The sequence below is a fragment of the Cervus canadensis genome, chromosome 29 (genome assembly GCF_019320065.1).
Source record: "Cervus canadensis isolate Bull #8, Minnesota chromosome 29, ASM1932006v1, whole genome shotgun sequence".
Classification (NCBI taxonomy): Eukaryota; Metazoa; Chordata; class Mammalia; order Artiodactyla; family Cervidae; genus Cervus; species Cervus canadensis.
In genome coordinates, this window is record NC_057414.1 from 44,884,290 (window position 1) to 44,896,380 (window position 12,091).

At 51.3% G+C, this 12,091-nt stretch overlaps 1 protein-coding gene across 6 annotated transcripts in view; it reads right to left on the bottom strand.

Annotated features, from left to right (window-relative positions):
- Positions 1–326: 326 nt before the first annotated feature.
- Positions 327–12,091, bottom strand: part of MOB2 (MOB kinase activator 2) — a 52,478-nt gene continuing 40,713 nt past the window's right edge. For all 6 annotated transcript variants that reach the window (XM_043451961.1, XM_043451959.1, XM_043451960.1 and 3 more), the window contains 2 exons: positions 1,571–1,695; positions 327–1,169 (listed from right to left, as the gene is read on the bottom strand). In XM_043451961.1, coding sequence (XP_043307896.1) covers positions 877–1,169; positions 1,571–1,695 — 418 coding nt within the window. In that variant the 3' untranslated portion in view covers positions 327–876. The remainder of the gene's footprint in view (positions 1,170–1,570; positions 1,696–12,091) is intronic.

The window sequence follows — 12,091 nt, forward strand, 5'->3', positions numbered from 1 at the left end:
CCGACTGTGGCCCCCACTCCAGGGTCCCTGCTGCCCGGGTGGAGAGGGCACACCACAGGGAGACTGAGGGTCCGGAACCCCTGGGGACCTGACCCACGGAACACAGCCCTGCCCCCAGCTCCCAGCAACCGTGGACGCATGCGGCAGAGGAGTCTGGGGTGGGCCCTGGCAGGAAGGCAGCACCTGCTCTCGGCCAGCACAGCTGTGGTCAGTGAGGGCTCCCTGGGCTGGCCTGCAAGGGAGGGCGCTGCCCTGGGCCATGTGAGGAACAGGGCACATGGCCAGGCCGCCCTCTGCACCGAGACGCTGAGGACACACACAGGAGCTGACCTGAGAGAAGTCTCTTTATTACACCCGCACAGGGACGCCAGGCTCTCCTAACCCCCGGCCGCGGCTCCACACAGGCCGCCCCCCCGGGCACCGCAGCCCGGACCCTTGCTGGCCCGGGGCCCCTCCTGGGCAGTGAAGGCAGTGGAGGGAGACACTGCAGCTCGCGGAGCTCCAGACACGCGGCCTCCCTGGCCCTCCAGCCGGCCCTGAGCCAGAGTGAGTCCAGATCGGGCGGAGAGAGGAGAAAGCCAGGCTAGGGTCTCTAAAAGCCACTCCAACCGGAGCCAAGACCAAGGGCGGCGGAAGCGAAGCCTGCGGCCCCCGCCTCGGGGAAGGGCCCCCCCCGCCCCGCTGCGTGTCTCCCCGGAGGCCAAGGCCCAGCCGGGGGTGGGGCGGACGCGGAAGACCCTAGAGGGAGACTCGGGCGGGCGGCCCCGGAAGTGTCTGCCACGGACGAGCGGAGTCCAAGGTGCGCACAATCCGTGCGCGCACAGACACGGACGCGCGCGGCGCGCCGCCGCTCCCTCGGTGCGGGCGCCGCCGGGCTCACCTCTCCTTGACGTGGTTCTGTGCGCCCGCCGCCCCGCCCGGCCCGTCCCCACCGCCCCCGCCGCACAGCGCCTCCGTCAGGTCGTCCATGACCGCCGTCTCTTTGGGGTCGAGCAGGTTGAACTCGCGGGCGAAGAGGATGAAGTGCACGTAAAGCGTGTTCAAGTGTCCGTGCAGCTCGAGCGCCAGGGTCTCCTTGAAGTGCGCCGAGTAGATGTGCGCCAGCACGTGGAACAGGTACTTGCAGATCTTCTTCACCAGGGCCTCGAAGGAGCTGGGGAACTCGCGGCCTGCGGGACGGCCGGGTCACCACCCCGGCCCCGGGGGAGGAAGGCCGTGGCACCGTCCCCAGGCCCGGACCGGGGGTCTGCCCCCCTCCCCCTGCCACAGGCCGCCCTGCGTGCCCGCCTGCAGCGCCCGAGTGAGTGGGCGCCACGCGGGGTCCTGACGGTGGGTGCTCTCCCCGCTGGACTGGGCGCCTCTGGGACCAGGGGCCCGCGACCCAGCTGAAGCCGGCCCAGCGCCCAGGGCTCTCGGTGCCCTGGCCGCAGAGGAGGGGCCTGGGCAATGGTACCTCCCGTTGGCCAGGTGCTGCCGTGGTGGCTCAGGGCGGGTCTGGGCTCCACCCTGGCTCCTCCGGCCTGGCCTGGAGTGGGCGGGGTCGTGGGCGGGGCAGGGCGGGGACACGCACCGTATTTCGTGGGGAACACGTCCTCGTCAGTGACCAGCTTCTGCACGGAGCTCATGACGAAGTCCACGTACTGGGGGGCCGTGCACTTCACCTTCTTGCCCCGCTCGTCGTACCAGTAGTACTGTCTGTGGGGACAAGCGCGTGGTGACGGGACAGCCGGCTGTGCTGACGCTTCCCTCTGCACGGGACCTCCCCCTAGGTTAACGGTGACAGACAGCTTTGCCGTCCTTCCCCGGAGACCCTGCCTTGACTTGTCAGGATCCGGGGCTGCCCTGGTGGCTCAGATGGTGAAGAATCTGCCTGCAGTGCGGGAGAGCTGGGTACGGTCCCAGGGTCGGGAAGATCCCCTGGAGAAGAGGTCAGCACCCCACTCCTGTACTCTCACCTGGAGCATCTCATGGACAGGGGAGCCTGGCAGACTACAGTCCATGGGCCACAAAGTGTCCAACAGGACTGAGCGACCAACACTTTCACTTTCTCCATGGGAGGCTTCCTGCTGCCCCCAGTAGGGGCCAAACCTGCGCCCTGGGCCAGGTTGGGTGAGGGGGCCTCTGCACACCCACTCGGTCTCTGTGTACCTCAGAAACTTGCCCAGCAGGTGGGGGTAGGGTGGGCAGTCCTCAGGTGGGAGTGGGTCAGGGTGTCGGGAGATGTGGACCCCAGCCCAGCACATATCCTAGTCCACGTAACACTGTTGTTCGGCCGTCCTTCAGACATCAGCCCCGGCAGCCGCCAAGTCCCACTCTCCCCTCCCGCCTCAGGGTGGGCTCCAGTCTTCCCAGCAGGGGGCCCTGTACCTGCAGGCGGGCTGGCCAAGGGCTGCTCGGAGCCCATGGCAGGGAGGGGGGAACCGCATGCTGCCTGGGTCAGTGAGTGATGACCAGGGCAGCCCCTTCTACAGCCGAGGCGCCAACCCTGCCCCAGCCAGACGGCAAGGCTGCACACAGACTTCCACCAGCACCCCACCGCCTTCTCACTGTCTTTACTGGGCTTCAGAACAGACAGCTTTCCCCGACACCATCCCACTTAATCGCAGGCCAGGACCCCAGGCTGGCCCTGAGCACCCTGCCCTGATTTCCTGAGCTCACTAGGCACCCCTGGGTGACAGCCCCAGGGCCCCCCCTCCCGGCACCTGGCCAGACCTGCTGTTAGGACAGCAGGCTCTCCAGGTCTCATGGCCGAAAGAAAGGACATGGCCTAGGGGACCTCAGAACAGCCCTGCTGCCCTGCCCATCCCCACTCCTCGAGCAGGAACGGGGCTCTCCACCCCCCTCGCCTGTGAGTTCATCTGTGCCCCTGGTCGGGATGGGGTCAGGCTGCAAGACAGGAACACAGCCCACAACAAATGGGCAGGCCACCAGGAAAAAGGCCACCCCTCTGTGGACAAGGGAACACAGCCCTGACTGCCACTGGGTACCTGGCTCCGGCCTCCCCGATGCAGAAGGCAGACGACACCTGCCAGCCACTTCCACCTCGGCGAGGCCTCCCTGCCACGCCTGTGCCCACGCTGCCCCGCAGAGCCCAGCACCCGCACACCCCACAAGGCCCCGGAGCGGGTCAGACAAAGTCCTGAGAAGCTTGCCGAGCTCCCTGCAGGCCCCCAGGAAGCAGACACCCAGCAAGGATCCAGAGCCCTCCCCACCACAGAGTGGCCCTGCTGACTGTCTGGCCCCTGCCCGGGCCCCTGCCCCATCCAAGGACGCGCTGAGAGGTGACTTGTCCCTCCCCTCACAGCGGCCCCTGGGGTCCTGGGGCCGGTGCAGGGAAGAGGGCAGCTCCACCCCAGCGATTCTCCAGCCTCGTTTGGTGCAGATGTCCCTGGCCACCAGTGCCAGAGTCAGAAAACCACTGCAGCTCGAAACCAGGAGAGCTTCCAGAGGTCAGACCCGAGAGACCAGGTCCTCAGGGGCCCTGCCGCGGTTGCCCTGCCTCCGTGACAGCTGGGATCCTCTGCTTTCAGCACGCCTTTTCTTCGTTCTCGTTTTATTTTTGCACTGTCTCACAGTAAAGCTGACTGGCTCTGGCGTGCAGCCTGACGGGTTTTAACCCCAACAGAGGACACGTGACGAGGCACAGCTCCCACCGCGGCCCCTGGCCTGCCGGTCAGTCCTCCGCACACTAGCGATGTGTCCACAGGAACTCCAGGTGATGTCCGGAGCCCGGCTCTGCCATCCACCCTGTCTTTCTCCTCGTTGAGATGGACTCCTATGTGGATGCACTAGTCCATCTCGTCACCTGCTGCAGGACACCTGGGTGGCCTGCAGTTTGGGGCAATTATGGGTCAGGCTGCGAAACCCTTCCTGGGCAGGTGTCTGTATGAGCTCCAGTTCCCGTTTCTCTTGGGAGGATGCTCAGGAGCAGCAGCGCCGGGTCCGCAGTAGGAACGCCACCAAGATGTCCTCGGAACGGCTGCCCCACCGGCAGCCCCTCCATCCTCGCCGGCACGTGGCGAGGAGCTAACAGACGCTCCTACAGCCAAGTCTGAATCCGTGTTCTCCACTTGCTGCTGGTGCTCCTCCGTCCTGCTCGGGTCCTCCCCCGTGGCCGGTCTGAGTCCTGTGCCCAGTCATGACCAGCTCTCTCACTGTGAGCTGTGAGGGTTCCTCATCCCTTCCAGGCACTAGTCCTTTCTTGATTAGTCTGCAGTTGTCTTTCCTTTCTCTCAACAGTGTCTTTCACAGAACAGAAGTTCTAAATTTTGATGAAGTCAACTTTACTGATTCTCCTTCATCAATGGACTGTATCTTGTGGCAGTCAACTCTGGCAGAAGGAGGCATTTGGATGACCGGTTTTTCTAACAGCTTTAGGTGAAAAGACTATCCTTTCTCCACTGAATGCTTCTGATCCCTGCCAAACACCAAGGGGCCGTGTTTGTGGGGGTGCATTTCTGGACCCTGCTCTGTGGCACTGACCTCTGTGCCTCTTCCGTCACCAAGCCCCCGGTCTCGATTACCACAGTTTTATAGTAACTCTTAGCACAGCGCTGTTGGACTCTACTGATCTGACTGTTCTTTTTTCAAAATCACTGTAGCTATTCTAGGGATTCTGCTACTCCATGTACATTCTATAATCAGCTTATTTATGGATAAAAACTCTGCTGGGAGTTTGACTGAAGTTGCATTAAATGAATCTATACTTCTGGTATGCTGTCTTCCCATCCATGAATACAGTGTCTCTCCATTTACGCTGCTGGTCTTTGGGTTCATTCATCAGCATTTTGTAGTTTCCAGCATGTACACGTTTCCTTAAGTCCATAGCTAAGTATTTCACTGTTTTTGGAGCTACTGTAAATGATAAAACTGTATCAATTTTGTGTTCCAGTTGTACACTGCTAGTATACAAACTATGACTGATTTTTTTGTGTGTTGAGCTTGCTAAATTTATTGATTCAACCTTTTGCCAGAGCTCTTGGGCTTTTTTACATAGACAATCATGCTGTATGCAAATAGTTTTATTTTCTTCTCCAATTTAAATGACTTTTATTCATTTTTCTTGCCTTATTGCATTACCCATCTTGGGTCAATTGTGATATTTTGTGCTTTCCAAGGAACTAATTCATTTAACCTAAACTGTTAAATTTACGTATGCAGAGATTTTTCTGATGGTTCCTTATTACCCTCTTAATTTCTGCTGGGTTTATAGTTATTTCCTCTTTTACTCCTTATATTGATAATCTGTATCTTTTCTCTTTTTACTTTTGTTAGTTTTACTAGAGGTTTCTCAATTTTACTTCTCTTTTCAGGGAATCGGCTTCTGGTTTCATTAATTTCCCCTATTGTTTTCAGAAACAATCATGTCAGTGGCTTCTGTTCTTATTTTATCATTTCTTTTCTTCTGCTCCATTTAGGGTTTTGTTTTTTGCTCTTGTTTTTTCTGGGATTCCCCACGGGCTCAGTAGTAAAGAATCTGCAATGCAGGAAGTCACAGGAGATGCAGGTTTGATTCCTGGGTCAGGAAGACCCCCTGGAGGAGGGCGTGGCAATCCACTCCAGTGTTCTTGCTGGGAAAATCCCATGGACAGAGCCTGGCAGTCTGTGGCTGTAAGAACTGGACATGACAGCACACACATACACCGCACACATGCTTCTTTTTTTTCTCATTTCTTAACATGGAAGCTGAGGTTGAATTGAGATCTTTCTTCTTCTAAAATAAGCATTTAATCCTCTAAACCTTGCTTTAGCTGCATCTCAAATGCCGTTCAAATATGCTGCGTTCTCATTTCAGTTTACAACGTTTTCTAAGTTCCCTGGAGACTTCCTCTCTGACCCATGGACGATTTGAAAGTGCGTTAATTTCTTGGGATGTCCCCGACATTCCAGTGGTTAAGACTCTGTGTGCCCAACGTAGGGGCACATTCGATCTGCCTTGATCAGGGAACTAAGTCTACATGCCACACAGCGTGGCAAGGGAAAAAAAGTACAGTGATCTCTAAATGTTTGGAGACTTTTCTGCTACTGATTTCAAACGTAACTAATTGTGGGCAGATAACTTACTCTGCACCTCTGATCAGTTTGCTAAGGTCCGTTTTGTGAGCCAGGACGTGACCTCCTCTGGTGAATAATCCCAGTGCACCTGAAAGGAATGTGGATTTTGCTACTGAGGGTGCAGTGAATGTCAATTCAGTCCAGTTGGCTGGTGGTGCTATTTAGTTCCAGATTCTTGCTGGCTTTCTGTCCACTAGTCTGTATATTACCAAAAGAGGCATGTTGAAATCTCCAACCCTAGCACTTGTCCTTTCAGTTCTGTCTGCCTGCTTCGTGTACAAGCTCTGCTATCTGGCACAGACGCATTCAAGGTCAGTGCTTCCTGACTCGAAGTCTGCTTTGTCCGCATGAGCGCAGCCACTTTAGCTTTCTTCTGACTTATGTTTTGTTGGCATCTCTTTTTCCATATTTTCACTTTCAACCTGCCAATGTCACTGCTTTAAAGGGAGTTTCTCATATACCCTGTACAGCTGGTTCATTTTGAAAATCCAGACTTACGGTCTCTGTCTTGTCACCAGCATGTTTACACCACTGACATTCACTGCAATGACGGATCTGTCTGAATTTAAGTTCACAATCATTTACTATTTGTTCCCTTTGATTCTCACTCCTTATATTTCCTGCCTTCTTCCCCACTCTCTATTTCCTTTTAATTTATCTATTATGATTTATGTCCCTCATGCAACTTTTTTAGAGGTGGCTCAAAGGATTACAAAGCGCGTCCCGATGTTTCCACCCTGCACCTGGCGCCCAGGACCTCTTCCGCATCTGAGTCAGAAAGCCGACCAGCACACAGGGCTCTCTGCCCGCCCCCAGGCCACCCTGTGGCAGTGCTGCGGACGCACGCTGGAGACCTGTCAGACGGTCATGGCTTTTGCTCACCTTCCAGACGTATTTCAAGGAGCTGAAGAGGCGGCCATCACGTCGCCCCGCGTCCTCTGCCCCGTGCTCCCTCCTAGCACAGCCTCCCTGACTGCACTGCAAGTGAACTCTCCAAGTCTCCCTTCACTGACAGCTGTCTCTATCTTACCTTCATCCTTGAAAGACATTATGTGGAACTCCCGGGAGACTGCTGATTCCATGCAGCACCTTAACCATGCTGTGGGGCCTCCTCCTGGCCCCCAGATGGGAGAGGATGGCCACAGCCACCCCACCACATCCCTGCAGGGGCGAAGCTGCTGGCTCTGCTGGCTGTTACAGCGTGTTCTCTTCAGCAGTTTGATTACATGCCTGGGGTGGATTCATTGGATTTATCCTATTTTGAATTCATTAGGCTTCCTAAATCTGTAGGTTTGTGTCTTGGCCAAATTTGTTAAGTTTTCAGCTGTTAGGTCTTCAAATGTGTTTTGGGCATAGGCCTTCCTTCTTTTGGGACTGCAAACTCCCCTTTGGTTCCAGTCCTTCAGGCATCAGCAGGGTGGAGAAGGGTGTCCGGCCTGGGCCCTGGGTGGACTTGATGGCCCTGCAACAGACAGCACACGGCTCTGTGGGCCTGACAAACCTCCCGTTTCCTTTAAACTGACTCGTGTGAGTTTCCATTCCTTGATCTTGAATGATTCCTAGAAAGGCATCTGCTCCTTGGAAGAGAAACTATGACAAACCTAGACAGCACATTAGCCTTCTCTAACTCAATGAAACTATGAGCCATGCTGTGTAGGGCCACCCAAGATGAACGGGTCATGGTGGAGAGTTCTGACAAAACATGGTCCACTAGAGAAGGGACTGGCAAACCACTTCAGTGTTCTTGCCGAGAACCCCATAAACAGTATGAAAAGATAAAAAGATATGATACAGAAAGATGAACTCCCCAGGTCGGCAGGTGCCCAAAATGCTACTGGAGAAGAGTGGAGAAATAACTCCAGAAAGAATGAAGACACAGAACAAAATGGAAACAACGCCCAGCTGTGGATGTGACTGGTGATGGAAATGGTGATGCTGTAGAGAGCAGTATTGCACAGGATCCTGGAATGTCAGGTCCATGAATCAAGGTAAATTGGAAGTGGTCAAACAGGAGATAGCAAGAGTGAACAATGACATTTTATGAATCAGTAAACTAAAATGGACTGGAATGGGAAAATTTAATTCAAATGACCATTATTATAGCTACTACTGTGGGCAAAAATCCCTTAGAAGAAATGGAGTAGCCCTCATAGTCAACAAAAGAGTCCAAAATGAAGTACTTGGGTACAATCTCAAAAATGACAGAATGATCTCTTTGTTTCCAAGGCAAACCGTTCAACATCACAGTAATCCAAGTATATGCCCCAAAAGCAATGGTAAAGAAGCTGAAGTTGAACAGTTCTATGAAGACCTACAAGACCTTCTAGAACTAAGACCAAAAAGTGATATTGTTTTCATCATAGGGGACTCGAATGCAAAAATAGGAAGTCAAGAGATACGTGGAGTAACAGGCAAATTTGGCCTTGGGGTACAAAATGAAGCAAGGCAAAGGCTAACAGAGTTTTGCAAAGAGAACGCACTGGTCATAGCAAACACCCTTTTCCAACAACACAAGAAGACGAGTCTACACATAGACATCACCAAATGGTCAATACCGAAATCAGACTGATTTGCAACCAAAGATGGAGAAGCTCTATACAGTCAGCAAAAACAAGGCTAGGAGCTGACTGTGCCTCAGATAATGAACTCCTTATTGTAAAATTCAGACTTAAACGGAAGAAAGTAGTGAACACCACTAGACCATTCAGGTATGACCTAAATCAAATCCCTCACAATTATACAGTGGAAGTGACAAATAGATTCAAGGGATAAAATCTGATAGAGTACCTGAAGAACTATGGGTGGAGGTTCATAACACGAGGCAGTGATCAAGACCATCCCCAAGAAGTTCAGTTCAGTTCAGTTCCTCAGTCGTGTCCAACTCTTTGTGACCCTGTGGACTGCAGCACACCAGGCTTCCCTGTCCATTACCAGCTCCCAGAACTTGCTCAAACTCATGTCCATCGAGTGCGTGATGCCATCCAACCATCTCATCCTCTGTCATCCCCTTCTCCTCCTACCTTCAGTCTTTCCCAGCTTCAGGGTCTTTTCCAGTGAGTCAGTTCTTCCCATCAGGTGGCCAAAGTATTGGAGCTTTAGCTTCAGCATTAGTCCTTCCAATGAATATTCAGGACTGATCTCCTTTAGGATGGACTGGTTGGATCTCCTTGCAGTCCAAGGGACTCTCAAGAGTCTTCTCCAACACCACAGTTCAAAACCATCAATTCTTCGGCGCTCAGCTTTCTTTATGGTTCAACTCTCACATCCATACATGACCACTGGAAAAACCATAGCCTTGACTAGATGGACCTTTGTTGGCAAAGGAATGTCTCTGCTTTTTAATATGCTGTCTAGATTGGTCACAGCTTTTCTTTCAAGGAGCAAGCGTCTTTTCATTTCATGGCTGCAGTCACCATCGGCAGTGATTTTGGAGCCCAAGAAAATAGTTTGTCACTGTTTCCACTGTTTCCCCATCTATTTGCCATGAAGTGATGGGACTGGATGCCACGATCTTAGTTTTCTGAATGTTAAGCTTTAAGCCAACTTCTTCATTCTCCTCTTTCACTTTCATCAAGAGGCTCTTTAGTTCCTTTTCACTTTCTGCCATAAGAGTGGTGTCATCTGCATATCTGAGGTTATAGAGATTTCTCCCTGCAATCATAATTCCAGCTTGGGCTTCACCCAACCCAGCATTTCTCGTGATGTTCTCTGCATATAAGTTAAATAAACAGGGTGACAATATACAGCCTTGACGTACTCCTTTCCCAATTTTGAACCAGTGCATTGTTGCATGTCCGATTCTAACTGTTGCTTCTTGACCAGCATACAGATTTCTGAGGAGGCTGGTATTCCCATCTCTTTCAGAATTTTCCATAGTTTGTTGTGATCCACACAGTCAAAGTCTTTGGTGTAGTCAATAAAGCAGAAGTAGATGTTTTTCGTGAACTCTCTTGCTTTTTCTATAATCCCCAAGAAAAAGAAATGCAAACAGGCAAAATGGTTATCTGAGGAGGCCTTACAAATACCTGAGAAAAGAAGAAAAGTGAAAGGCAAAGGAGAAAAGGAAAGATATATCCAGAGTTTCAAAAAATAGCAAGGAGAGATAAAAAAGCCTTCTTCACCGATCAATGCAAAGAAATAGAAGAAAACAACAGAATGGGAAAGACTAGGGATCTCTTCAAGAAAATTAGAGATAAAAGGAACATTTCATGCAAAGATGGACACAATAAAGGACAGAAACGATATGGACCTAACAGAAGCAGAAGATATTAAGAAGAGGTGGCAAAAATACACAGAAAAACCATATAAAAGAGATCTTAATGACCCAGGTAACCACGATGGTGTGATCACTCACCTAGAGCCAGACATCCTGGAATGTGAAGTCAAGTGGGCCTTAGGAAGCATCACTACAAACAAAGCTAGTGGAGGTAATGGAATTCCAGCTGAACCATTTCAAGTCCTAAAAAATGATGCTATTAAAGTGCTGCACTCAATATGCCAGCAAATTTGGGAAACTGAGCAGTTTTGGAACTCAGCAGTTCCAGTCTGGCCACAGGACTGGAAAAGGTCAGTTTTCATTCCAATTCCAAAGAAGGGCAATGCCGAAGAATGCTCAAACTACCGCACAATTGCACTCTTCCCACATGCCAGCAAAGTAATGCTTAAAATTCAAGTCAGGCTTCAACAGTACATGAACTGAGAACTTCCAGATGTTCAAACTGGATTTAGAAAAGGCAGAGGAACCAGAGATCAAATTGCCAACATCCACTGAATCACCGAAAAAGCAAGAGAATTCCAGAAAAACATCTACTTCTGCTTCATTGACTATGCCAAAGCCTTTGACTGTGGATCACAAGAAACTGTGGAAAATTCTGAAAGAGATGGGAATACCAGACCACCTGACCTGCCTCCTGAGAAACCTGTACGCAGGCCAAGAAGCAACAGTTAGAACTGGACATGGAACAACAGACTGGTTCAAAATTTGGAAAGAAGTACATCAAGGATATATATTTTCACCCCACTTATTTAACTTATATGCAAAGTACATCATGCAAAATGCTGGGCTGGATGAAGCACAAGCTGGAATCACGATTGCAGGGAGAAATATCAATAACCTCAGATATCACCCTTACAGCAGAAAGGGAAGAGGAACTGAAGAGCCTCTTGAGAAGCTGAAAGAGGAAAGTGAAAAAGCTGGCTTAAAACTCAACATTCAGAAGCTAAGATCATGGCATCCGGTCCCATCATTTCATGGCAAATAGACGCGGAAACAATGGAAACCATGATAGACTTTATTTTCTTGGGCTCCAAAATAACTGCAGATGGTGACTGCAGTCATGAAATGAAAGACTCTTGCTCCTTGAAAGAAAACATACAACCAACCTAGACAGCATATTAAAAAGCAGAGACACTACTATGCTGACAAAGGTCCATCAAGTCAAAGGTATGGTTTTTCCAGTGGTCATGTATGGATGTAAGAGTTGGACTATAAAGAAAACTGAGCACTGAAGAATTGATGCCTTTGAACTGTAGTGTTGGAGAAGACTCTTGAGAGTCCCTTGGACTGCAAGGAGATCCAACCAGTCCATCCTAAAAGAAATCAGTCCTGAATATTCATTGGAAGGACTGATGCTGAAGCTGAAGCTCCAATACTTTGGCCATCTGATGGGAAGAACTGACTCACTGGAAAAGACCCTGAAGCTGGGAAAGACTGAAGGTAGGAGGAGAAGGGGATGACAGAGGATGAGATGGTTGGATGGCATTACCGACTCAATGGACCTGAGTCTGAGCAAGTTCCAGGAGACGGTGAAGGACAGGGGAGCCTGGTGTGCTGCAGTCCATGGGGTCACAAAGAATTGTGCATTACTGAATGAATGAACAACAATAATCATTCATATAAATCTACAAAAGCCATATAAAGCAGGTTACAGGTAGGAAAAATAAAGAGCAGAATTCTCAAGATCTCCAGATCTCCAAGTTTGACGTGGCAGAGCCATCTAGACACAGGTCTGCCTCACACCCAATCCTGGGCTCCTTC